This window comes from Ranitomeya imitator, chromosome 5 (assembly GCF_032444005.1).
Source record: "Ranitomeya imitator isolate aRanImi1 chromosome 5, aRanImi1.pri, whole genome shotgun sequence".
NCBI classification, from domain to species: Eukaryota; Metazoa; Chordata; class Amphibia; order Anura; family Dendrobatidae; genus Ranitomeya; species Ranitomeya imitator.
The window spans coordinates 547518558-547544723 of NC_091286.1; the positions used below are offsets into that span (position 1 = coordinate 547518558).

The window sequence follows — 26166 nt, forward strand, 5'->3', positions numbered from 1 at the left end:
TAAAACAAAAAAATGCAATAATAATTATCAAAATAAGGTGCAGAAATGTAATACATTTTAAATGGGAAAATTGCTTGTTTACAAGTTAGAGCAGGCGGAGCGAGCCGTCCCCTCCCCCACAGACGGCGTACGTGCAGGCCGTCATGACAGGGGTTTGGGAGCAGAAGGCCCGGAGAGGTAAGGGTTAATGGTGGGAGGAGGGTCCTATGCATGAGGAGGGGGTTTATAGGGTGAGGGGGGTGGGGCTTATCAGTTCCCGCTCTGGAAGCTGCAAAGGGGAAGCAGCAAAGGAGATACCTGCAACATGTCAGCCATTGACGGTGTTCTCCAGCAGCTGCGGGTGGCAGCCGAGCATCAGCCTCCTGGCTGGTTAGAGGAACAGGTGGCTGGGATCCTGGGGAACAGCAGCGGAGAGGGGCAAGTGGCATCCAGCGGTGAGTGGCCCTCCCGACGCATACGGCCTCCAGAGCGGCTGTCCCCTGATTCCCTCGGGCCTCAGCGCAAGAGCAGGAGCCCCTCCAGGGACCCTCCAGACCGAGCGCCCGCCCACAAGCATCCCAGCAGGGCCCGGTCCGGGAGGAATCCGCCTGCCGCGCTGGGGCCTGCGGCGGTGGACAGGCCTGCTTCCCCTGCACTCTGGGGGATGGGGCCTCCACGCGCCGGAGCTTCTTCTGCCGGTGACGTCACAGCGGGTCGCCGCGGTGCAGCTCCTGCCGGGCGGCTTGCTCCTGCCACAGCACAGCGACAGCGAGGGAGAGCCACTAATGCAGCGGCTGGCAGCGGCGCCGGTTCCCCCGGGCTTCCGGGCCCGTCCAGCGAGCCCGGACCGTCACCAGGGTCGTCAGCCGGATCCGGAAGGAGCCGTGGTCGGGGGTCCAAAGAGCCTGCATCCCACGGTGTTCCTGCGCCTTTCCCACCGGGCCGCATGAGGAGCGTCAGCAGCAGGCCTGGACAGGGCTGGATCTTCACGTCCCTCATCACGCGGTGAGACGCAGCCTCGCGGGGTTCCACGGAGCGGATCGAGAGCGGATGACGGCTGGACGAGCGGGATGTCTGCGGCTAGGGGGACCCCAGCTCCCCTGCAGCCTGGTGAGCAAGACTCTATGTCTGTTTTGTTACCGGCGCTATCACTATCCCCGGCGGTTGGGGTTAGTCAGGCGAGTGGGGCAGCGGTTTTGGGGGAGCAAGGGGTGATTCGGTCGGCTTCGGGGAACGAAGGGGTGGGCGAGTTGTTGTTTAGTGTCCGTGAGTTTCTTGCACGATTGGGAGGCGTTAGGTCGGTGCCGTCCCCTTTGGTCACGTGGGTTGGTCATACGGATTTGGGTTTGGGGGTGTCGGGTGGGGGTGCATTGGCTCCCAGTAGCTCATCTGAGCCCGTGTCGGTGTCTGTGCAGACCGAAAAGGAGAAGGCGGGATTCGTTTGGATGACAAAGCAAGGGGTGAGGTTTATGTCTGTTTTGAGGGGCCGCTTGGGGCTCATTTGAAAAAGAAAGTGAGGGAGAAGATCTGGAAAGATGAATATGTGGAAATTTTTTCGCTTCTTCCATTAGAAAAATTTAATTTGGACAAGAGTAAAAAGGAGGACAGTAAGAAAGAGGATGAGGAAAAGCGGAGGTGGCATCTTATCCCGCAGACTTTTGTCAACTGGTTGCAAGCGTTCGCAATTCTGGCGAGCATAGTTGGTGAAAAGGCGCCTGAGAATTGTTCGGCATTATTCTGTTACATGGATTCGATATGCGAGGCGCACAGGGCGTACGGGGGTCAGGCTTGGCTCCGGTACGACGAACAGTTTAGGCAGCGGAAGGCGGTTCTTCCGGCGATCCGGTGGGATCAAAAGGACATTGGTTTGTGGTTGCGGGTAATGGCGCCGATGAAATTTAGTCATTCCTTTCAGGGCGGGGCTGGAAATGCCAGAAGCACGGTTTGTGTTGGCAGTTTAATGATGGCCAATGCAAATTCGGGGCCACTTGTAAGTTTAAGCACGCGTGCTCGCATTGCAGCGGATCCTTTCTTGGCACCACTAAGTGCTTTAAGAAAAAGGGAAAACCCGATGGTAATTCCAAAGGGGGTGATGCCGGTGAGGCTGGACGCGATGGTCCCCTATCTAAATAGGTTCCAGGATAGGTAGAAAGCGGAGCTGTTGTTTTTAGGTTTTCGTGATGGTTTTCAGATACCCACCCCTCCTTTTGGTATTCCGCAAGTTTTGAGGAATTTGAGATCTGCGGTTTTGCACGCGGCGGTTGTGTCTGAAAAGTTGAACAAGGAAGTGGCGTTGGGTAGGATGTCCGGCCCTTTCCCCGCTACTCCCCTCGAAGATTTGGTTGTCTCACCGTTGGGGGTGGTCGCAAAATTTCTCTTACCCCAGGGGGCAGTCTGTGAATGACGGGATAGACGCGCAGCTTTGCTCCGTGGTTTATACGTCTTTTGACGAGGCGACACGCTTGGTGCGTAGCTGCGGCAGGGGCGCATTGTTGGCTAAAACCGACATCGAGGCGGCTTTTCGATTACTTCCCATTCATCCGGATAGCGTGAGACTGTTCGGTTGTTATTGGGACCGGGGGGTTCTATGTTGATAGATGTTTGCCGATGGGTTGTTCATTGTCCTGTGCATATTTTGAGGCTTTTAGTTCCTTTCTTGAGTGGGTTGTTCGGGATGTGTTGGGTTTTGACTCGGTGATCCATTATTTGGACGACTTTTTGTGCATCGGGCCTGCTCAGTCCAGTTGTTGTGAGGTAGCATTGCAGACAGTGTTGTGGGTGGCAGAACGGTTTGGCGTTCCGTTGGCACCTGGAAAAACCAAGGGGCCCAGTACGTGTATTTCCTTTTTGGGCATTGTAATTGATTCCGTTGAATGGGAGTTTCGGTTACCTGAAGAAAAAGTGGTCGGTTTGAGAAGAGAAGTGGCTCGTGCGCGTCGCTTAAAAAAGTTGCCTTTGCGGGAGGTTCAGTCCCTTCTCAGCAAATTGAATTTTGCATGCAGAATCATCCCTATGGGGAGGGTTTTTTCTCGCAGGCTGGCGGGTGCCAGGGCGGGGTTTAAGGCCCCCATCATTTTGTCCGCTTGTCTAGCGAGCTTAAAGCAGATATGGAGGTGTGGGACAGTTTCTTGGCACGGTACAATGGCCGATCGCAGCTGATGGAGGAAGTGGTGGTCAACTCGGATTTGGAGCTGTTCACGGACGACTCGGGTGGTGCTGGTTTTGGCGCCTTTTTTGGTGGTCGGTGGTGTGCCTCCAGGTGGCCCGATGACTGGTTCGGTTCCGGATTGGTAAAAAACGTGACTTTGTTGGAGATTTTTCCTATCTTGGTTGCTGTTTACTTGTGGAAAGGGGATTTGCGCAATCGCAGGGTTCGGTTCACTTGAGATAACATGACAGTGGTTTGTGTTATCAACAGCTTAATGGCATCTTCTCCGCCAGTTATCAGGGTTTTGCGTCAGTTGGTGTTGTTTTGCATGTCAATCAATGCGTATGTTACAGCATCTCATGTGCCTGGGGTTGAGAACTCCATTGCTGACTCTTTGTCTCGATTCCAGTGGGAACGTTTCCGGGCTTTGGCTCCAGATGCGGAAGAGGCGGGGTTGGAATGCCCTCAGGAACTCTGGAGCGTGGTATCCGGGCTGCAGGACCTTTGATTCATGTGTCTTTGGCACCCAGCACATGGGCGGTCTATCGGTCGGTATGGGGTGAATGGGAGTCCTGGTTGGTGTCTTGCGGGGCTGCTAACCCGGGTGACGATCAGGTGGGGGCCTTGTTGTTGTGGTTTAGACATGGTGCCGATTAAGGGTGGTTGGCGTCGAAGGTGGAGAGAGTTAGGTCGGCTTTGGCTTTTGGTTTCCAGCTTAGGGGTTTACGGGATTTGACAAAGTTGTTTCTGGTAAGGCAGGCGGTAAAAGGTTTTAGAAGGAATGCGGGACGGGGGTATCGGAGGCGTCCGATTTCCTTTAGCCTGCTGGGAAGAGTTGGTGCGCAGGTGGACGAGATTTGTATATCTAACTTTGAGGTGGCTCTTTTCCGTTTAGCGTTCTCCCTGGCTTTTTTCGGCGCTTTGCAGGTTGGGGAGATCGTGTCTCCTCACACGTACAAGCAAGGGGGGCTTTTGGCGAGGGATGTAGTGCTTACCGAAGGCGGTTTACAATTTTGGTTGCGTAGGTCAAAGACGGACCAGGATGGTAGAGGTAAACGGGTAATTTTGGGTGCAGCTTTGGGTTCGCTCATGTGTCTCATCAGTTGTTGGCAAGTTTTTAATAGTTTTCTGCCTTCGAGGGCTGGACCTTTATTGTGTCATGAGAATGGGTCCTTTTTGTCAAAATTTCAGTTTGTGATGGTTCTTAACTGGGCATTGTCGGGGATGGGGCTGGATGCTTCCCGTTTTGCGGCTCACTCTTTCCGTATTTGGGCCGCGACAGAGGCGGCTCTGGGAGGTTTGGCTCCCGAGGTTGTACAGAGGATTGGGAGATGGGAGTCGGGGCGTTACAGGAGCTATGTTAGACCCTGAAAGTTTTTTTTTTTGGGGGGGGTTCCACGTTGTTTTTGTTTTTGTGGTAAATTTTGTGGAATCTAAGTGGTTTGTGTTTTTCCAGGTCCCCATCCCCTGTTGGTTTGGATCGTCGGCCATTCATACGTGTATTGGGGCGCGAGACGTGCGGACGTTCGGTGGGACGGACGCCAACTCGGGTTTTCCAATGAAGTGGCTGTGGTCAGGTGGTTGGGTTTTCGAGGATTGTGTTGGAACGGGGTTTTGCAGGAAGTGCATAATGGCGCTCGTCTGGACAGGCCTCCTGACATTTTGGTGTTGCACGTTGGAGGAAATTATTTGGGTATCCGCCCCTGTCGGGAGCTGATCCGGGATATTAAACACGACCTTCTCAGGTTATGGGTGTCCTTTCGGGATGTACTTGTAGTATGGTCGGATATCGTCCCGAGGAGATGTTGGCGGCACGCCAGATCCGTGGATAAGGTCAATAAGGCCAGAATTAAGGTCAATCGGGCAGTTTCTAAGTTTGTGGTCAGGAACGGAGGTTTGTTTGTCCGTCACTTTGAACTAGAAAAGGGTGGGGATGATTTTCTTCTTGGCGGTGGGCATCGATTTGTGGGCTCTGGGTGTGCAGAACGGTATCGAAAGGGCCATAGCGGTCAAGTGTGGGGGGGTCTCGGGTATTTGAGGTGTGCAAATACCCTCGTTGTGGCGGTGGGAGGGGTCCTTGGAGTTGGTGCTAAATTGGCCTGGGGGATCTGTCGGGGTACGGATTCTTCAGTTGGTGTAAACTTTTGTTTCGGGTCTGGTGGTCCGGGGGGGGGGGGGGATCTTGGCAATGGTGGGCCAGATTCCCAGGTTTCAGTGGACATGGTTAACCCTTCGGGGTATTTTGGTGCTCCCGAGCCTGGGTGGTAACGGCTGGGAGTAAATTTATGGTAGGTTTTTGTCCACTCTCTATTATGGCTGACCACCAGTTTGGAGCTTCAAGGACTCCTCCCTATGTTATTTTACTGTTATTGTATGTTTATAATAAAGGCCACTGTGGCCAATTATTATCCAAGTTCAGAGTCTGTCGTTATTTGGAGTGGGTCATTCGGGGTCAAAATTGTGTGGGATGTTTAGGTAAAAGAAGGGGATAATTCCTTCTGGGTATCGACCAATAGCAATGTCAAGAGCAGGCCGGAGCGAGCCGTCCCCTCCCCCACAGATGGCGTACGTGCAGGCCGTCATGACAGGGGTTTGGGAGCAGAAGGCCCGGAGAGGTAGGGGTTAATGGTGGGAGGAGGGTCGTATGCATGAGGAGGGGGTTTATAGGGTGAGGAAGGGGTGGGGCTTATCAGTTCCCGCTCTGGAAGCAGCAAAGGAGATCCCGCCCTCCCGCCCTGTTTTTTGTGTTTTGTATTGTTGCGTTTTTCAGTAATTGTTTGGGTGATGGTGGCTCGAGGCGGTGGGAGGGGTCCTTGGAGTTGGTGCTAAATTGGCCTGGGGGATCCGTCGGGGTATGGATTCTTCAGTTGGTGTAAACTCTGGTTTCGGGTCTGGTGGTCTGGGGGGGGGATCTTGGCAATGGTGGGCCGGATTCCCAGGTTTAAGTGGACATGGTTAACCCTTCGGGGTATTTTGGTGCTCCTGAGCCTGGGTGGTAACGGCTGGGAGTAAATTTATGGTAGGTTTTTTTTCACTCTCTATTATGGCTGACCACCAGTTTGGAGCTTCAAGGACTCCTTCCTATGTTATTTTACTGTTATTGTATGTTTATAATAAAGGCCACTGTGGCCAATTATTATCCAAGTTCAGAGTCTGTCGTTATTTTGAGTGGATCATTCGGGGTCAAAATTGTGTGGGATGTTTAGGTAAAAGAAGGGGATAATTCCTTCTGGGTATCGACCAATAGCAATTTCATGTTCTAATATTAGTTAACTTTTACATTTGCAGCAACCCTTTAAGAAGACCTCACAATTATATCTGGCACATTGTAGCTTTAGGTCCAAGAGCTTTTAGTTATGCCTCATAAAGCCATTAAAAGGCATATAGTAATAACAATAGTAATAATATGTGTATTTGCTTCTTCTTTTTTAGTGTATTAAGATGTAAACTAGCTCAGTAACACAGACAAGCATCACAAAGTTGTCAGATTGCCAATACTGTCCTGAAGTGCAGTAAGACACCAACACTGACGCATTACTGAATCTTCATGTGTAAGTATAGTGAATGGCTATTGATTTGTCCACTTATATATCACATTAGAGGACAACAGAAAGGCTGAAATGACAATATATCTAACAATGATGAATCATATTAGCACCGAGCCCTTAACCATTCTGCTCTATAGATCACTTCTTCTGCTCTCTTTGTTTGTGGAAGCTGAATTAATAACTTTTCCAGTATTCTCACCTTTATCATACACTGACAGTGACAGGCGACGGCCAGGCAAATGCCCTGGAACAATAGCCTAGTCCTGTACATGTTTATTATGGCACAAGAGGCCGCGGTGTTACTATTGCAGCCAGACGCCCGCGATTGGGGCCCAAGTACCCCTCTGTAACATAAGGCGATAGGAGAATTGACAGTGGAAAGGCGCAAAAGCCAAGAAGCGGTGAAGTCGGCTCTGTGCTGAGGCGTCATGTCAGACACAGGCGTACTGGGTGGGATATGCTATAGAGATAATATGGGCCATGCTATTACTGTTTATGACAGATACAAATTTAGGGGTCCCCAACAGGGTCCTAATTTTTGGGTCCAGGTGAACCTTACTGATCATATGTTTGACTAAGTCTCTGCTGATATCGGCACTTTGCGTTTCCTTAAGAGTGGACAATACAACCTCTTGGTGCCTTATAAAATCCAGAATGGGGCAGACAGACCCCCCTGAATTGTAGGGTGGTCTATCAGGCTCCTTCGTGTCATCAGTTGTTTTGACAGGAAGAATTGCATTTTGTACTGTGATATTTTTCTGGTCAAATGTGAAGTTTCTGGAAGTATAAGGGTATGTGCACACGTCAGGAATCACTGCAGAAATTTCCTGACAAAAAACAGACTTTTTCCGCAGGAAATCTGCATGCGTTTTACTCGCTTTTTTTGTGCGTTTTTTGCTCGTTTTTTGTCCGAATTTTTCGCGTTTTTTTCCAGTACTTCCCAATGCATTAAATAGCAGGAAATCCGCAAAAAATCTGCAAAATTAATGAACATGCTGCGTTTTTTTCCGTAATGCATTTTTATCGCGAAAAAAAACTCAACATGTGCACAAAAATTGTGGAATGCACTAAAAATGATGGGATGCTTAATGTATGCGCTTTTGCTGTGGAAAGCCACTGAAAAAATGCGCAAAAACTGTGAAAAATCCGGAACGTATGCACATAGCCTAAAGGGACACTTCAACTATTGCACTGGCAAGTTGGGTGTTTTTGCCTAAGGCTACTTTCACACTAGCGTCATTTGGGATACATCGCAATGCGTCATTTTGGCGAAAAAACGCATCCTGCAAAGTTGTCTGCAGGATGCGTTTTTTCCCCATAGACTAACATTAGCGACGCATTGCGGCGCATTGCCACACGTCGCAACCGTCGTGTTGTGGCGGACCGTCCGAACAAAAAAACGTTGCTTGCAACATTTTTTTGAGCGTTGTGTCCAGCATTTTCGACCGCACATGCGTTGTCGGAACTCCGCCCACACCTCCCCGCAACTCACAATGGGGCAGCGGATGCGTTGGAAAAATGCATCCACTGCCCCCAGTATGCGTCGGTATGTGACGCCCAGGAGACCGGGATACCCAGCACCAGACCAATGGAGTCTGTCTCTTGAGGGGGATGTCACGGGTGGCTTGACCCGGTGCTGTGGCCTCAGGCAATGCACAGTGTAAGGGGTATCATGAGGGGACAGGCACTTACTTGATCAGCAGCAGGTTCTCCCAGCGGTGACGATCTCGATCCTGGATAGATGGCTATTGTCCAAATGAAAGACTGAGGCACTGAAACGTTTAACCAGTTTACTTCAACATAAAAGGATTTACAACCAGTCCTGTCACCGGAGTCTTTATGGGAACTCTGAGTTACTTTGACCCTGCCGGGGTCTTCGCCTCTTATTGTGCGCAATTTCTGTGTGGCCCTGCTGCTGTATGTGAACTGGCTGCCGGCCCAATCTGTCCCCTCCGGGTCCTGGTTCGACGGGCAACCCGAGTCCTTTTATCGGTTTACCCCCTCTGGGAGTACCGCTGAACTCTGTGTCTGTTGCTGCGTCCGGCCCTAGTGAAGCTGATATCACCTCACATTTTTCCGGTTGCTGTATTATATATAATGAATACAGCCACGGATCCGGTATCCGTCTTTGCGCCTGTTCTGGGTAGTGATTAATGCTACCCGGTTCTCACAATGTCCTTTTTCTCTATCCCTCTTCTCCTCAGGCCGGTGATTTAGGCCTGGTAACAGTCACAGGGCTGTTAGAGATTCAACTGTATGACCTCTCACTATCAGCTCCTTGGCCCAACTGCCATTTCTTCTCTCAGACCAGAATGGATCAAGGGGAGTCTCTGGAGCTCCCCCTTCTGGCCGGAGGTGGTAGTGCAGTCTTGCTATTTTAGTATTTGTACTTACTGTCAGTAACTATTTTTGTGGCAAATACCCCTAGGGGTGCCACATTCCCCCTTAGTTAAGAACAGTACTCCGGGACTGTGGGACAATAACATTTTGAAATAACAATTAATATGTACAGAGTCTTAAAAATGAAAAGTTACAAAAACCACTCAAGGAAACAAAAATAGAGTTCTGTAAAAAGTCACTTCAAATAGCGTCCATTAATACAGTTCTATCCTTGAAGGTATTAGGAACGGCACTGTACTTAGTGTCCAGGAATTTAGTTCCATTTTTCCAACGGAGTTATCAATATAAAGTCTAAAGAAAGTTCAAAAAGAGCAAAAAGCAAAGTTCAAAAAGCAGTCTTTCCGGAGCTTTGATTTAGTGCCTGCGGGCTGATAAAAAGTTCAAGAATATGCAATAAGTTCATACAGACAAGTCTCTGTAGGCACTGGGCTTAAACGTTGCAGACTGATAGCAATGACTATACTACATTTTCTGTTTAACTATATACGGCATAACATATATACAATTCACATTATGAGCTTTATAGTTGGTAATCTGCATACCTGGCCGGTAATTGACCCTGGGTACTACGCTGTGATCTACGTAATAGCGGTGTCTCTTCATGTGGTGTACTACTGTCTACTGCAGATGTAGTATCTGCCCGCTCTGCTAAAGATAATTCCACGACTATGGAGTTGGCAAGTCCACCGTGAATGGGATTACTCTGACCAGGAATCTGTTCTTCCTGGCCTGGAACCTCCTGTAGTACGGGGTCAGCCTCTTCCTGTCTTGGGACTTCTGGTATTGGGTTCGGTGTTGGGTAAAAGGCCACCATGGGAACCACTACTGCACCATGGTATGTTAGTAGGGTTTTGGGAAAGTCTCCTATACAGGTGTGATACACTTCCTCTTCTTTTTCCTTTACTGGTTGAACCTGTATGGGTTGAATAACTTCTGGTTCTGGCTGGACAACGTCTGGCTCTTTCAATGCTTCCGGACATAATTTAAGATTGTCTCTTGACACTAGTACAGATGTTAAGCCTCCGTTTTTGCTAATGAGACACATTTTAGGATTATCCACTCTTGTTGGTAAAACTGTGTAGGGTACGGCTTCCCACTGATTGTCCAGTTTATTGGTTCGACGATTTCTCTTGAGCACTTGGTCACCCGGTCTTAATGGGGTCGCTAGAGCATTCTGGTTGAAAGTTCGCTCTTGTCTTTCTCTAGTTTGCTGAAGGCTTCTTTCCACACTCTCTTGCACTTGGCGATACTGCTTTTGCCGTATGATATCCCAATTGGAGTCTTGAACTTCTGCGTCTGGTTTCAGAATTCCCATTTCTAGATCGATTGGTAATTGGCCGGGTCTTGCACGCATAAGGTAAGCTGGGGTGCAGTTGGTGGAGCTCACCGGGACATGATTATACAGATCCACCAAGTCAGGCAATTTCTCTGGCCATTGATTCCTTTCTGTCTCAGGTAAAGTCTTTAGTAGGTCTATTACAATATGGTTCATCTTCTCGCATAAGCCGTTTGTTTGTGGATGATAGGCCGTCGTCCGGATCTTTTTGCAACCATACATATTACAGAATTCTCTGAAGATCTCTGATTCAAAGGCTGTACCTTGGTCGGTGAGAACCTGTTCCGGATATCCATGGGGTCTACAAAAGTACGTTTGGAACGCTTTGGCTGCTGTTTTTGCTGTCAGATCTTTTACGGGCACTACTACCAAGAAACGTGAATAATGGTCCACGATGGTCAAGGCATAGACATAGCCGGACCGGCTTGGTGTCAACTTCACGTGGTCCATGGCTACAAGTTCAAGTGGTTGTTTGGTGATTATGGGCTGCAGTGGTGCTCTTTGGTTCTTTTGATCGTTTCTTCTGAGGTTACACGGGCCACAATTTCTGCACCACTGTTCGATTGATTTTCTCATCCCGACCCAATAAAATCTTTCTCTTAGAAGTACTTCTAACTTTTTCCAACCGAAGTGACCAGCACCATTATGGTAAGCTTCGAGGACCATCTTCACATCTTGTTTAGGCACAATAATCTGCCAAACCAATTCATGTGTTTTCGGATTGGTGTATCTTCTACAGAGCTTCCCTTGATACAGGAACATTTTGCCTCTCTCTTTCCAGAGTTGATGCGTCTCTTCTGGGGCATCCTCATAGGGATATGCACTTTGCTCAGTCAACAGTTCCTTCACCAACTTCACAGCCGGATTGCTGTCTTGGGTGTCAGCCCATCTATGGTGTGCTAACGGATTAAAATTCACCTCTTGTTGTTTCTGATAGGTACTTGACTGATGATGTTTTGCCTTGGGACGATGGAAGGCTGGTAGTTCAATTTCTTCAAGCTCCCCCGTTTCCTCTTCTACATCTCTCAAGTGTGGCATCCGGGATTGTGCATCGGCATTTCCATTCTTGCGACCTGCTCGATACTTGATTATGAAGTTGTAATTAGATAACCGGGCTATCCATCGCTGTTCTAACGCACCTAATTTGGCTGTGTCCAGGTGGGTCAACGGATTGTTGTCAGTATAGACAATAAATTCTGCAGCGGCCAGATAGTGTTTGAAACGCTCCGTCACAGCCCAAACTACTGCCAGTAGTTCCAATTTGAAGGAGCTGTAATTTTCTGAATTTCTTTCAGTAGGCCGGAGCTTTCTACTTGCAAAGGCGATGACTTTCTCCCGACCTTCTTGCTTTTGTGACAGCACCGCTCCTAGTCCCACATTACTGGCATCGGTGTAGAGGATGAAAGGTTGATGGTAATCTGGGTATGCCAGAACCTCTTCTCCGGTTAGTGCCTTCTTTAGTTGTTCAAAGGAGTCTTCCCTTTCGTCGTTCCACTGAAAAGGAGGGTTTCGGTTTGAAGGTTTCTTCGTCTGCCCTACCAAGGTGTCTTGCAAGGGTGCTGCCAACTTGGTAAATCCTTTTATAAATCTGCGATAGTAACCCACCAATCCCAGGAATTGTCTCACTTCTTTTGCGCTGGTAGGTCTTGGCCAATCCCTTATGGCGCTTATTTTCTCGGGATCTGGTGCTACTCCCTCCGAACTCACGATGTGTCCCAGGTACTGTACCTTTGGCTTGAGAAGGTGACATTTGGATGGCTTGACTTTCATGCCATACCTGGATAAGGCTTCGAACACTTCTGCCAGGTCTATTAAGTGTTGTTCGTAAGTCTTTGAGTAGACGATCACATCATCTAGGTACAGGAGGACGGTCTCGAAGTTCTTGTGTCCGAGGCAGCATTCCATCAGCCGCTGGAAGGTACCGGATGCGTTGCAGAGTCCGAACGGCATGCGATTAAATTCACATAGACCCATTGGTGTGGTGAATGCCGTCTTTTCCTTATCTCTCTCAGCCACAGGGACTTGCCAATACCCGCTTGTTAAGTCTAAGGTGGAAAAATAATTAGCAGATTTCAAAGCAGTTAAGGACTCTTCTATCCTAGGCAAGGGGTAGGCGTCTTTATGGGTGATGTTATTAATCTTCCGGTAGTCTACGCACATTCTCATGGTTCCGTCCTTTTTTTTGACAATCACTAGAGGGGCCGCCCAGGGGCTACAGCTGTCTCTTATTACCCCGGCCTGTTTCATTTCCCTCAGCATATCTTTTGCACATTGATAGTGAGCGGGCGGTATGGGTCTATATCTTTCTTTTATTGGGGGATGGTCACCTGTGGGGATTGTGTGTTCTACCCCTTCTATCCGTCCGAAGTCCAATGGGTGTTTACTGAAGACTTGTTCATATTCCGTCACTAGCCTATACACCCCTTGTTTTTGATGGGTAGGTGTTGAATTTATGCCCACGTGTAGCTGTTGGCACCAATCCTCCATTTCTCCATCTGAGCCATTGCCTTCCACCTGACAGGTTGGTTCTAAGGGCTCAATGGTTGTGATGGCATTGTTGTCAACAGTATATAGCTTTGCCATTGTAGCATACCTTGGCAAAGTAACCTCTTCCTCTCCACAGTTCAAAAGTCGTACCGGCACTCGTCCCCGGTGTACCTCGACTATCCCTCGTGCTGTGAGTATAGTGGGCCTGCTGTCGGTGTACACTGGTTCTATTAAGGCTTGATAATCTCGTCCCTTGGTACCAATGGCTGCTCTACACCATACCAGCATTTCTGTTTTTGGTGGGATTACAATAGACGTTGGATCACTTACCCTCACACTGCCGATTTCTCCACCTGCAACTTCTACCTGTTGCCTTAACATCAATACTTTTATTTCCCTCCGGAGAACTCTCTGCTGGCAGGATTGGGCAGTTTCAGCAATTTGCTGTAAGACAGAAATGACTTCGGAAAAGCAGTTCTCTAACACATTCATTCCTATCAATACAGTTGGTTCACAGTTCCGCCGGTCAACATCAACAACAATTATACCCTGTTTCTTCAATTCTACTTTACCAATCTTTATGGTCATCTCCCTGAATCCTAGTTTCGGTACCAACTTACCATTACTGGCCCATATATCTAGTTCAACATCAGAGGGCCCTTTATCAATATCTGCATCAGCCCAGTACCTCTTATAAAGGATATACGGTATAGATGAAATCTGGAAACCTGTGTCCAGCAAAGCATTGAGGGGAATTCCGTCCAGCACGATAGGGATAATGGGTCGTCCTCCGATGTACCTGTCGTGCCAGGGTGTTGGGCCTTGAAAGTTCATTCCTGCGAAGCGGCCCGCATTCCCAGGGGATTCCCGTTTAAATCACAATCTCGTGCAAAGTGGCCCGGCTGCTGGCAACGGCGGCAAATGGGCTGTCCATCCGGTTGGTAGCGGTCGCGGGGTCGTCCTCTCCATGTCGGGTATCTCCGGGGTCTCATCCATGGAACATCCTCTCTACAGTTTGCCAACTCCATCTTGTGTCCTCTCATCTCCTGCATGGTTTTAGCCCTTGAAGCAACAACATCAGCTAAAGAGTCAAGCTTTTGTTGAAGAGCCTCATTAGTACTGGGCCCCAGGGGCTTAGCAATGGCCCCGGAAATAGCTGATGTCACTTGCACTACCTGTTGTTGAGGTGCCTCTGCCATGGGTTGCGCAGGATCCTGATCCCGAGGTGCCTCTGCCAGCTGGAGACGTATAGCGCTCTCCTTTAATTGGGCAAATGTCAATTCAGGGTTCTTAAAAACAAGCATGCTCACATGCCCCCGGTGAGAAGGGGTGTAGAGTCCCTCAATAAATTGATCTCTTAGCAGTTTATCCGCTCCGGTGTTAAAAATGGGTTCAGCCAGTGTAAGTGATTTAAGGGCTTCCTGCAGGTTTAAGGCAAAGTCTCTCACGCCCTCATTAGCTTTTTGTTTGCAACTAAAGAATCGTATTTTAGCTTTGCTGCTGGCCGTGGTTTCAAATGTAGCTTTTAATCCAGCAAATATGCGTTCAACAGTGCCTTTTAGATCAGCTGCCCATGCTGTGACTTCTCGCTTAGCATGGCCACTTAACTGCATCATCAGGAGACTAACACGCTGAACTTCACCCACAGGGAACATGTCAAAATGGGCCAGCATCTTTTCTCTGAAATCGTCAAGGGTATTAGGCTCACCTTCATACATTGGAAGCCATGGGCCACCCGGGGTATATGGCATCAGCACCGGCATGATGGGCGCCACTCCTTGCACCGCTGCGCTGCCGGACTCTCTATTGACACTCTGTCTTTCAGCTGCATTAGCGTTGCCGAGTGCTGCGGCGTCTCCGTGCTGCGACATACTGTGCCCCCTTAGTTAATCCGGACCCTTCCGGTCCTCCGCTTCCGTCGGGATAGTGTAGATTCGTTCCGCTGTGCAGCAGGATCGATTTTCCCCTTGCTCTGATGTCAGAGCGCTCAGCTTGGTGCCGCCCACAATGACACGCCCCCTGCTGCTCCCACCCACCGCGCTCTGTAATGGCGGATTCTGAAGTTTTTCAGTTAGACTGGGGCTCAGGTGATGGCGTAGCTCAATTAACAGTCTCGTGCCTAACGGTTATGAAGTGATTACCTCAGGGGATGGCGGCCATCTTTACTCCATTATAACCAATGGGGAAAAGTCACTTTCAATAGTTTTCAATGGGGAATGGATTTTTCTTTAATAAAGTCAATTTTCAAGATTTTTCATCCCAGTTTTCACAGTTTTGGGCTCCAATCACGGCACACAATACCCGGTATACGGGCTGGCTAGATCCTGTTCGTGACGCCAATTGTGACGCCCAGGAGACCGGGATACCCAGCACCAGACCAATGGAGTCTGTCTCTTGAGGGGGATGTCACGGGTGGCTTGACCCGGTGCTGTGGCCTCAGGCAATGCACAGTGTAAGGGGTATCATGAGGGGACAGGCACTTACTTGATCAGCAGCAGGTTCTCCCAGCGGTGACGATCTCGATCCTGGATAGATGGCTATTGTCCAAATGAAAGTCTGAGGCACTGAAACGTTTAACCAGTTTACTTTAACATAAAAGGATTTACAACCAGTCCTGTCACCGGAGTCTGTATGGGAACTCTGAGTTACTTTGACCCTGCCGGGGTCTTCGCCTCTTATTGTGCGCAATTTCTGTGTGGCCCTGCTGCTGTATGTGAACTGGCTGCCGGCCCAATCTGTCCCCTCCGGGTCCTGGTTCGACGGGCAACCCGAGTCCTTTTATCGGTTTACCCCCTCTGGGAGTACCGCTGAACTCTGTGTCTGTTGCTGCATCCGACCCTAGTGAAGCTGATATCACCTCACGTTTTTCCGGTTGCTGTATTATATATAATGAATACAGCCACGGATCCGGTATCCGTCTTTGCGCCTGTTCTGGGTAGTGATTAATGCTACCCGGTTCTCACAATGTCCTTTTTCTCTATCCCTCTTCTCCTCAGGCCGGTGATTTAGGCCTGGTAACAGTCACAGGGCTGTTAGAGATTCAACTGTATGACCTCTCACTATCAGCTCCTTGGCCCAACTACCATTTCTTCTCTCAGACCAGAATGGATCAAGGGGAGTCTCTGGAGCTCCCCCTTCTGGCCGGAGGTGGTAGTGCAGTCTTGCTATTTTAGTATTTGTACTTACTGTCAGTAACTATTTTTGTGGCAAATACCCCTAGGGGTGCCACAGGTACGTCGGCCCGATGCACTGCGACGGGCCGAGTACCACGCTAGTGTGAAAGTAGCCTAAGACTCCTGGGGAAAGAGGGCAGAGGGGCCCAGGCTTTTTCAATTATTCTCACATTGTTTCTTACTTTTTATGCCCTGCATAGATTTCACACTGAACACAATGGTTCTACTGAAGCAGCCATGCCATAATTTCAGTCCGAGTGCTATCCGACAAAACATCAGATCACACTCTGAGCAATGTTATTCTATGGCGACTTGCACAAGTTCATTCTTTTCCTCAGACTGAGTCTGTCCGAGGATAAAAGAAAATCACAGCATGCACGATTTCCATCCATAAAGTCTGTGGAAAAAAATCAGACTGCACTTGGATGACATCAGAGTGCAGTCCAATTTTCACAAACTGACAGAATGGAGAAGATATATATATATATATATACAATCATATATTTTTTACAATGGCTCACTATGTAGAACTGATGTTGGAGCGCTCATCCAGCTGTCAGACGGAAGGTCATATCCTGAATTCCCAAGAATGATTACTCTAGAACTTTGAAAATCATTTCATTTAAATCATAAATCATAAAAAATGGGAAAACGCTATATAGTGTATATATGAAATATTCATCTGCAAAATTGCTGTGAAAAATTACAGTAAAAAGAAGGCACTTAGCGCATAGACTGGCCAATATATGTGAGCCCAACTGCCAACGTCAAGGCGTCCTTCATTGTTGGGTCCCTCTCTTCATATGTCACCTCTCCTGGGCAAGAAGCCTACAATTTATGGGTCAGAAGAGGCCCCGCTAACTACTTAATCTCACCTGAGGCTGATGGGAGTAGGAGTGCACAAGTCCAAAAAGGATCTGATACACCTAGAGAAAAGGAGCAGCACCTCCAAGCTAGCGTGAACAGGCGCCAACCAGAAAAATAAAACTATAAAAAATGTACTGTCATTTTTCACAGCAATTTGCAGATGAATATTTCATATACACATTATATAGCGTTTTCCCATTTTCTATGGCAGTGATGCAGTTTCAATGTTCTAGAGTAATCATCATCCTGAGCAATTCAGGGTGTAACCTTACAGTTTCGTCTATGTTTTCCGGTTGGCCCCTGTTCACACCAGCTCGCCTGTGCTGCTCCTATTTCTCTATTTGTACTGTGACACGTAGACACCAGACAGTGGTCACAGGCATAGGGTGCACTGAGCCTTAAAATGTTCCCTCTTCATCTCTTCAGCCGCGTTATTCCAATAGTTGAGGCCGGACTGAGCAGAAAACACCTATAATAAGGCTAACTACATAATGCTTGATGTGCGCTTGGAAATCCATTAAACAGATGGGTGCGATACATTTCTGCTAACATACTAGGAAATAAAACATCATTAGTGTGAATTTTGCACATATGGGCGATAAGGTTTTCAGAACATGCAGAAATATAAGCTAATTTATTGGGCACATGCATAGCTTGATTGTTGATTACCTCCATAGTTCATGTTTTCTTTGTTCCTAACATCTATGCTCCTCTATGATACCAATATTTATTGTTCCATTACTCTGCAGACGTCTCTGTTAATTTACAGGGTGACAGCAATCTATAGAATGCATTCTACTGCTGTGCAGCTACAGCGTGTGCCGCTAGGTGGCAGGAGAGAGCCTTTCCAGGGGATTTAAATTGCCATCAGACAGATCTGAAGAAGAAATATCAGCAGAGAGCTGAGAATTACTGGGCATCACTAGCAAGGGGACTGGGAGAGACACTGATCCTCTGTCACTCCCTGCACAGGCATATAATATAGCAGCAGCTGAAGGAGGAGCACTATCCTACATTGTGATTTAAGGAGCTCTGCTACATCCACATCACCAGCCTGCCTGCCTCTGTGATCTTGCATGACCAGGAGCAGCTTTACAGCAAGGGATTCTGTCTGCACTTTCTGCCTTTCCACTCGGAAGGATGTCAGTTCAGTGGGTGACAGCAGTGTTCTTCCTGGGTGTTGGCTACAGTGTCCTCTCCACTAAAGGTAAGAAGGCTCAGCCCTGGGCAGGAGCTCTGGGACTTTCCTGTAGACCAGGTCTCCTGTAGACAATGCTTGTAGATGATCCTTGCATGTTATCTGCATCCTGTGATACTTTTGGAGGATTGGATTGTGTTGCTCATGGGATCTGATTCCAGATTTCTCACTTATCGAAATCGTTTGTGTCTCTCCTCAAGGTTATTGCGTGAAAACAGCAGAAAAGTCTGATCTATAAAGTCCTGAGTGTTTGTAAACTAGGCTTGTATCTGCTCTGTGATTGATGGAGGCGGTGCAGCAGTGTGCCCACACCTGGAATAGTGGAAGCCCAATTTCACTTCTAACCTCCTACCCATCGGAAGGCTTCGCGAACACCACTTATGATGTGGAGGGGTGGACTAATATGTGCTTATAATGTGGAGGGGTGGACTAATATGTGTAAGATTTGTTAATGTTAGATTTCACCAAGTCATCCTTTAAGTCGAAGAAGTGCCCAAATCCCCCTGGTATTGATACATGATGATGCAATTGGGTTTCAAGGTCTTAAACTGGTGGCTAGTAGAAGTGTGATCTTTCTGGCTAAGTTTTCCCTGTACAGGTGTGTGCGGCACCTTAAGTACGGTCCACCTGGCGGTACTATGGTTGCAGGCTCCACTTAATAAGCGATGATGACTAAATGGTGAAAAGTCATATTTGGAAGAATCCCGTGTAGACAATAGTCTGTTCTTGACCTTCTACATGTGGCAGAGATTGGGATTATGGCTCCATTTGCATGTTGACATGTAATTAAACACTTATCACCTTTTATGTTGAAGATTTGATTTTTATTTTTGTCTGTAACTTAAGTAGAAACTTAATAGTACTTTGGAGTTGCTGCTTTGCCCAAGATAATGTCAGTGCATTAGATTGATGGATGTTGAATGGATATATAATATGGCATGATAATATAAGATCTGGTGTAATCAACGTCTAAAGAGTTTGAGGTTTATTCAAATCGCACTTAAAAATAAGTTTACAACTTGGTCAACACTTAAGATTGGCAAAGCGTGACTTAGAGTATGGGTAGAGCGTGAAGCATTAGTTACGCCTGCTTGGACTTTAACTACATGTGAGGAGTCAGTAGTTTTTGAGACAGTAGGGTATAACCTGTCCTTAATGGGTCACTAGTAACCTTCAAAAGTCCAGCTAATAAAAAGCCTGCTTGGATCATTCATAACTATGTATGAACATGTGTGGTGTAAGATCTCAAGGTGATCGTGGTCGTAGACCTTTTCTGGATGTCTTCTTCTAAGCCTTCCTTCACCCATCCTTCAGTGTGAGCCTACAGTGTGTAAATGTCTACAAGTGCACAAAAAGTGGAGAGAAGTTGTGATTCTGTGTCTGGATCCCAATGAAATGACTTTTTTTGTCCACTAATGTGAGCCAAGCACCAGCAGTTTACAGGACGTTGTATCTATGATCTGTGTTGTGTATGGTTTGTGTCTATGGCATTTTATCATTTCAGCTGTTTATCACTTGGTCTTAGGGCTTCTATTCACTTGCGAGCAACTTGGATGAGTCTTGCATGTTAAAACCCAGCTCTGCACCCGGCACTCAGATCGGGGCGTGCGGCCGCATAGGAGTACATACATCCACACACTCCGCTCCTCTGTGCCAGGTGCAGTGCCAGGGTATTGCCGTGCGAGACTCATCCAAGTCTCGCGCAAGTGAGTAGGAGCCCTTAGAAATGGAAACACAACACGTTTTGTCATAATAAAGCCAAGAATAATGAAATTAAGATAAGAGCAAGATGAATTGCACCATTTACGGCTTGTGTCTTGACCTTTAAGAATGTTGGCTTATGCCTTCACACTTGCCGGCCCATTCTAATGCCCTTACATATACGGCATGTTCATGTATGTTCTTTATTGGCTAGTCGGTCCTGCATCCCATTGCTTCCTGCTGTAAGATTATGACAGCCCATATGAGCTTTCGGAAGAGAGATTAGACATCTCGAGTGTTCGGAGCCAAATGTTGCTCCATGTTAATATGATGGGATTAAATATTATTAGAGAAAAGTCCTGGGAATATTGTACAGATGATTGCTGGCGGAGTCATTAAACGCTCGTATACAGATTTTGACTAGTCAATAACTATTATGGTAAATGAAGAAAAAGTTTGTAATTTGGTAATTATTTTTTTTCTCATCTAACGTATATGAAATAAAATGACACATAAAATACATTTGATTTTATATTTTGGGTGACGTGATATGAGTTGTGATATACCGTAATATGTGACGTGACATTTTTTTTACATACTGCATCTTAAGGATATTCAAACCCCTTGTTATATTGGCTAAAAGTTAAGAAACAGGACATTTTTATATATGATCTGCATGACTTTGTACCTTTTTTATTTTTCAATTCTCAATTTACCATGTACAACATGGAAACCATCCCTTGGTTGCTGGTGACTGATCTATCAATGCCTAGCACATCATGATACAATTTTATCTGTGGACTCTTGGTTAAAATCACTCACAAGATGAAATATAAAGTCATAATTAATGCACCGCTCCAGTGCTGGTAACATAAGATGCCTGCACCTAATATTATACTCATCACCAACCATCTTCACGACTTCCCGGCATCACTGTGGTCCCGTGCGGCCAACTTCTGAGTGACTGGAAATCAGAGGTAATGGTCACCAGCTCTCAGTGTTAGTCTGTGACAGACTTGTATTGAAAAGTGACCTCTGACTCCCTCCAGCAATCCAGAAGATGGTGGATGGTACAAGTATAAGACTAAGTGTAGGGGTCTTACATTAGTAGCACAGGTCCAGCACTGGAATAAAAAACCAAAACACTGGAGCGGTGCTTTAAATCTGTCAGCAGTAGAGTTGAGCAGAGTGATCTGTGGAGGGTCGACTTCAAGTCTAATGATCTCTCTTGAATTAATTCACAGCAACTCGAATTTTTAGGGGAAGATTCATCAAAGCTTGGAAATGTGTATTTCTAACAAGCTGCTCTTCTCTGGTCAGCAATTACGCTACTCAATTATCAATTACAGTAAGCTATAAATTCTAGTGAATGAAGACTGTAAAGCGTTATGGAATATGTTGATGCGACATGAAAAGGAACAATATTAAGTAATTGATGCAAACGGAATGAAAATCTGTTGGCTTTGACAGAAAACTGTTAGGGCTGTATGCCACACTTAGAACCTAAGCAAAAGGGTCTGTGTAAATGACCAAAAAACAAGTGTATATTACCTGGATGTAAGCTGGAGCTCTGAGGTGCCACCGTCCCCATATTTATATGTTGTGTAGATAGGGAAAGTACAGTACCTCAAGGTAGGTAAGCTAGATGGGGGTACAAAAGTGTATATAGTTTACATAGGAGGAGCCAACCTTGGATAAGATCGAGGGTTTTCTTGTTCCTAGTTAGTAGGGGCCATAGAGCTCAGTCAGGGCAGTTAGCTCTGTAATGTTATAAGCAAAGAGCCCAGCCGTCCAGGCCCAGTGGGCCAGAAGTGCAGCAGTATAAGTATGCAGGTCGTTCTAAGATGTGGCAACTTTCTACATGGGCAGATGCCCTCATGTCTGGGGTGAAACAGACAAGGGAATCCTGAATGTAGTTAAGCTGAATGGAGAGGATGCTGCAGCATCGGTTGAGGTGGAGTGAACTGGGTACAAACTAAAGGACATAGGGAAGAGCACAGGGAAAGTGAAGGATGTGAACGGTGCAGAACTCTGTGTTGATGCGATTGATAATGAGTAAAGTTCGACGTTTAAAGTTGGAATTGGACTCTGTCTCTTTATGTGGCAGAGTCCAGACCAAAGCAACAAGTGTCTCTGTGTCTAAGGGAGGCCTCCGAGAACCAGGCAAGTGAGACAGTGGGACTGTATATTTGTGATGCAGGTGGTCAGGGTGTGCTAAAGCAGATACCTATGCGGACCATGACTACGGCCCTGGCTGCCCCTCACAGCAGCACAGTTTGTCTGCAGGAGCACCGGAACCTCATTAAAAATCTATGGGCGTCTCTGGGTAATGTATCATGGTTTCCATTCATAGAAACTACAGAACAGAAGTGAAGTCAACCTGAGTATTGCATAAAATGTCACCAATTATCTCTCTCCAGAAATACATTCTGCTGGTCTGAATATTGTGTATTCAAATGTCATAGCGTAAAATGTCTTCCACCACATTGAATTCATTCCTCTGAATAATACAAAAGAAATATTGTCCTCCGTCTACAGATATCTCATACATAAGTGGAGGTCTACCTCATATATATTTATTGATAAGAGCTAGAAGTTTGTCTTGGAAACTTGCTCCGCTTACTTTTTAATTTGATATGTCGGTTATGTTGGTTATGGGGATTTATCCTATAATTCTTGATTAAAGTCTTTTAAGCCTCCAATATTTGTTTCGTGTTTATTTTATTTGCTTGTATTAATGGTTGTATATGTAGTAACTTGTTGTTACCACTGGGTAAATCTGACAGGGAGAAGGACTTGGGGATCCTAGTTAATGATAAACTTACCTGGAGCAGCCAGTGCCAGGCAGCAGCTGCCAAGGCAAACAGGATCATGGGGTGCATTAAAAGAGGTCTGGATACACATGATGAGAGCATTATACTGCCTCTGTACAAATCCCTAGTTAGACCGCACATGGAGTACTGTGTCCAGTTTTGGGCACCGGTGCTCAGGAAGGATATAATGGAACTAGAGAGAGTACAAAGGAGGGCAACAAAATTAATAAAGGGGATGGGAGAATTACAATACCCAGATAGATTAGCAAAATTAGGATTATTTAGTCTAGAAAAAAGACGACTGAGGGGCGATCTAATAACCATGTATAAGTATATAAGGGGACAATACAAATATCTCGCTGAGGATCTGTTTATACCAAGGAAGGTGACGGGCACAAGGGGGCATTCTTTGCGTCTGGAGGAGAGAAGGATTTTCCACCAACATAGAAGAGGATTCTTTACTGTTAGGGCAGTGAGAATCTGGAATTGCTTGCCTGAGGAGGTGGTGATGGCGAACTCAGTCGAGGGGTTCAAGAGAGGCCTGGATGTCTTCCTGGAGCAGAACAATATTGTATTATACAATTATTAGGTTCTGTAGAAGGACGTAGATCTGGGGATTTATTATGATGGAATATAGGCTGAACTGGATGGACAAATGTCTTTTTTCGGCCTTACTAATTATGTTACTATGTTACTATGTTCTGTTGGTGAATATTTATAAAGAGACAGTTTTGTCCTTTCAAAGAAAATACGCTTCCCTTAGGCAACCCCCTTCATACAGTATCAGGGAATGGCTTATAGTAGTTTAGGTAATAGATCTTATCATTATCATTGACTTTGACCCCAAGTGTAATGCTTTCTTAATGCCTTTCTATTAATCTCATGGTGCCATAAAAACAGCTTACTCGGCTAGTTCCAAACTTTTCAGAGACCTGTTGTAGAGTTGAGCTAAAGATACCTGTTGGCATCATCGGTTCTTCTGTTTAGTTGGCTCCGCACAATGTCATTGGGTACGACGTCTTGCGCGTGTCATGCTGCAGTCTACTAATTCGAAAAACCAGGCATACAGACAGATAGGAGGAGGTTTGGTCTGGTCCGCCAGCCATGGGCTACTGATATGGCTACTGGACAACTATTGTATATCATTTACTCACCTTTATGTGTTTGCTTACATCTACAGAGGTTTGGTGGAGGAGCTCTGATATCCTCAATGAGGAACGCCCCTCCACTAATCTAAAATTAATAGGATTTCCCATGGATAAATCATAAATGTCTAAATTGAAGAAATCCTTTAAAGGGTATTTTAGGAAATGGCGGCATTGTTTTTACTGAAGTGTAAAAACTACGGCCGGAGTCCATTAACCTAACCAGCTTGTTCCACAACTATCCTGCCCTCTGTAACCATGTCCACAGCACGTTGAAATAAAGGACAAAGATTTTTTTATCGGAAGATTTGTGGTTCTGCTACTTTCTTCCCTATTTGGATTTCCACATATGTTTCTTCAAGCAAGCATGCCATATTGGATTACCGATTGGTGGGGTTGTAGACTCTGCTAAATCTGCTCAAACAGTGAGTACTCACCTGTTTCTTAATGCCATTCAGCTTTTTTCTTGATTTCTATGGACTGCTTCTGTAAATTATATGGGGCTGATTTGCATTTTTTTTTTTGTTTTAGGACGAAACTATCTCCATTTTCTAATCTTGTATAACCCATTCAGAGGTGGCAATGTTCACAGCTATATATGGATTTCCAAAGCCCTTAATTTATAAGTTGCGAATGCTAGATGTGATATTTAGCCATTAGCAGGTAGCAGCCATAGCGCTGCAGTATGGCTTATTAGCATCGTATATTTTCTTTTTTGCTATCATGACTAATATTTGTCAGTATGCTTCTGGTAGTTTGTGCTAGTGATCCGCAAATCAGCCCTACAGTGTGTGTGTGTGTGTATATATATATATATATATATATACATATATATATATATATATATATATATATATATACATATATATATATAATCTCCTCGGGCAATTGACAATATGAGACTGTGTATATTTCCTACTGTATGCCATTGTATCCAGCACCCCAGGGAGGACTGTAAAGCCTTTCCTATTTGTAGATGTCCTGCCTCTAATATTGAAATGCCCACGGGCTGTCACGAGATAAGTGCGGACTCTTCCCAGTAAACGTCTCTTCAACTTGTGTCCTGCTGCTGTAGAGCGAGACAAATCTAGTGGGGAGGGGTACGATGAAGCTTTGGAAGCCAAGATGCCACCCACCCCCATAGCATATAGATATTTCCATAATTTTTCCTGTTAACAGATAATATAATGTATAACAATTTTTTAGCAGAGGTGAAGAATATTTTTTTTCTACTATGTTATTGTTCTAATATTCATCTACCAAGATATCAGTGTGAATAGTGCTTGTGCCACTTTGGACATTCCATAAATCCTTTCCAGAACATTCTGCATATCAATCCATTGATCTATTTCACGCCATTAGACATTTGCCAGTCAAGAAAGGTATCGTGGGATCTGCATGCCGTAATAAGTCAATACGGAGCAGAGGAGAAGGGGTTTGATGCATGACTCCATTTTTCACTCTTCCTAGTTTCAGAAGAAGAAATAGTAACTCATATCTGGGACAGATGATTAAAATCCAGAGGGTTATGTCAGCATAAACTATTAGATTAAAAGGGACAACGCAGGCAAAGTTTCACTGTCTAGTTAAGGTGGAAACCAGGGAAGGTGATGAATATTTTATATAAGGAAACGATCATGGTATTTACTCAACCTGAAATTGCATGTTTGTATCAGTAAGATCCAGTATGTGTGTCACACGTACAAATGTACTGGAGCCGTGATGAATTTTTCATTTGGCGCAACCCTTATCAGTGCTTTTATCAAAGACTGGAGTAAAAAATGTCAAAAGCTATAAAAAATTGTAACTTCCTTGATGGAATATATATTAGTTTTGTTCTTTTACCCAGTGGAATGTGCAGGTCACGGCTGATGTATTTTTATCCCTCTTTGGACACCCGGCATGAGCGACCACCATTGCTTGCATTGAAGAGTTAATTAAAAGTCTCATCAGTTTACAGCAGACTGCTTCTCCAGAATGCACAGACATGTTTTATTTCCCACACAGTCAGACAGCAACAAACATGAGAAGACTGAATAAAAATAAATGATAACTTAGTGAGAAGACGGCAATCCCATGTTTACCATTCTCATAGGGAGAAGGAAGCTTGGGACATATTTTCTTAGAGTTAAAACGGTGGTGCAAAATATAACTTAATTTTCATCCTAAATCCCGATCTATTTAATTCTAGAATCTAAATCTTTTTTCTAATACATTTTAATTAAAAATTCCCTAACTACACTATCTAACTTTTCCCTTTCTTCCTTTTTTGATGATGCTTTGTTTGAGAATCCCAGTGCATGCTGGGGTACTCAAAGCTTATCAGCGGGCGGAGGCTGCCGTCACTGCCACAGCCCCTGCCTCCTCCCTG

At 46.1% G+C, this 26166-nt stretch overlaps 1 protein-coding gene across 1 annotated transcript in view; it reads left to right on the forward strand.

Moving 5' to 3' along the window:
• The first annotated feature begins 17807 nt into the window (after window positions 1-17807).
• Window positions 17808-26166, forward strand: part of CLSTN2 (calsyntenin 2) — a 1726577-nt gene continuing 1718218 nt past the window's right edge. Inside the window, exon 1 of the mRNA XM_069727627.1 lies at window positions 17808-18145. Coding sequence (XP_069583728.1) covers window positions 18079-18145 — 67 coding nt within the window. The 5' untranslated portion in view covers window positions 17808-18078. The remainder of the gene's footprint in view (window positions 18146-26166) is intronic.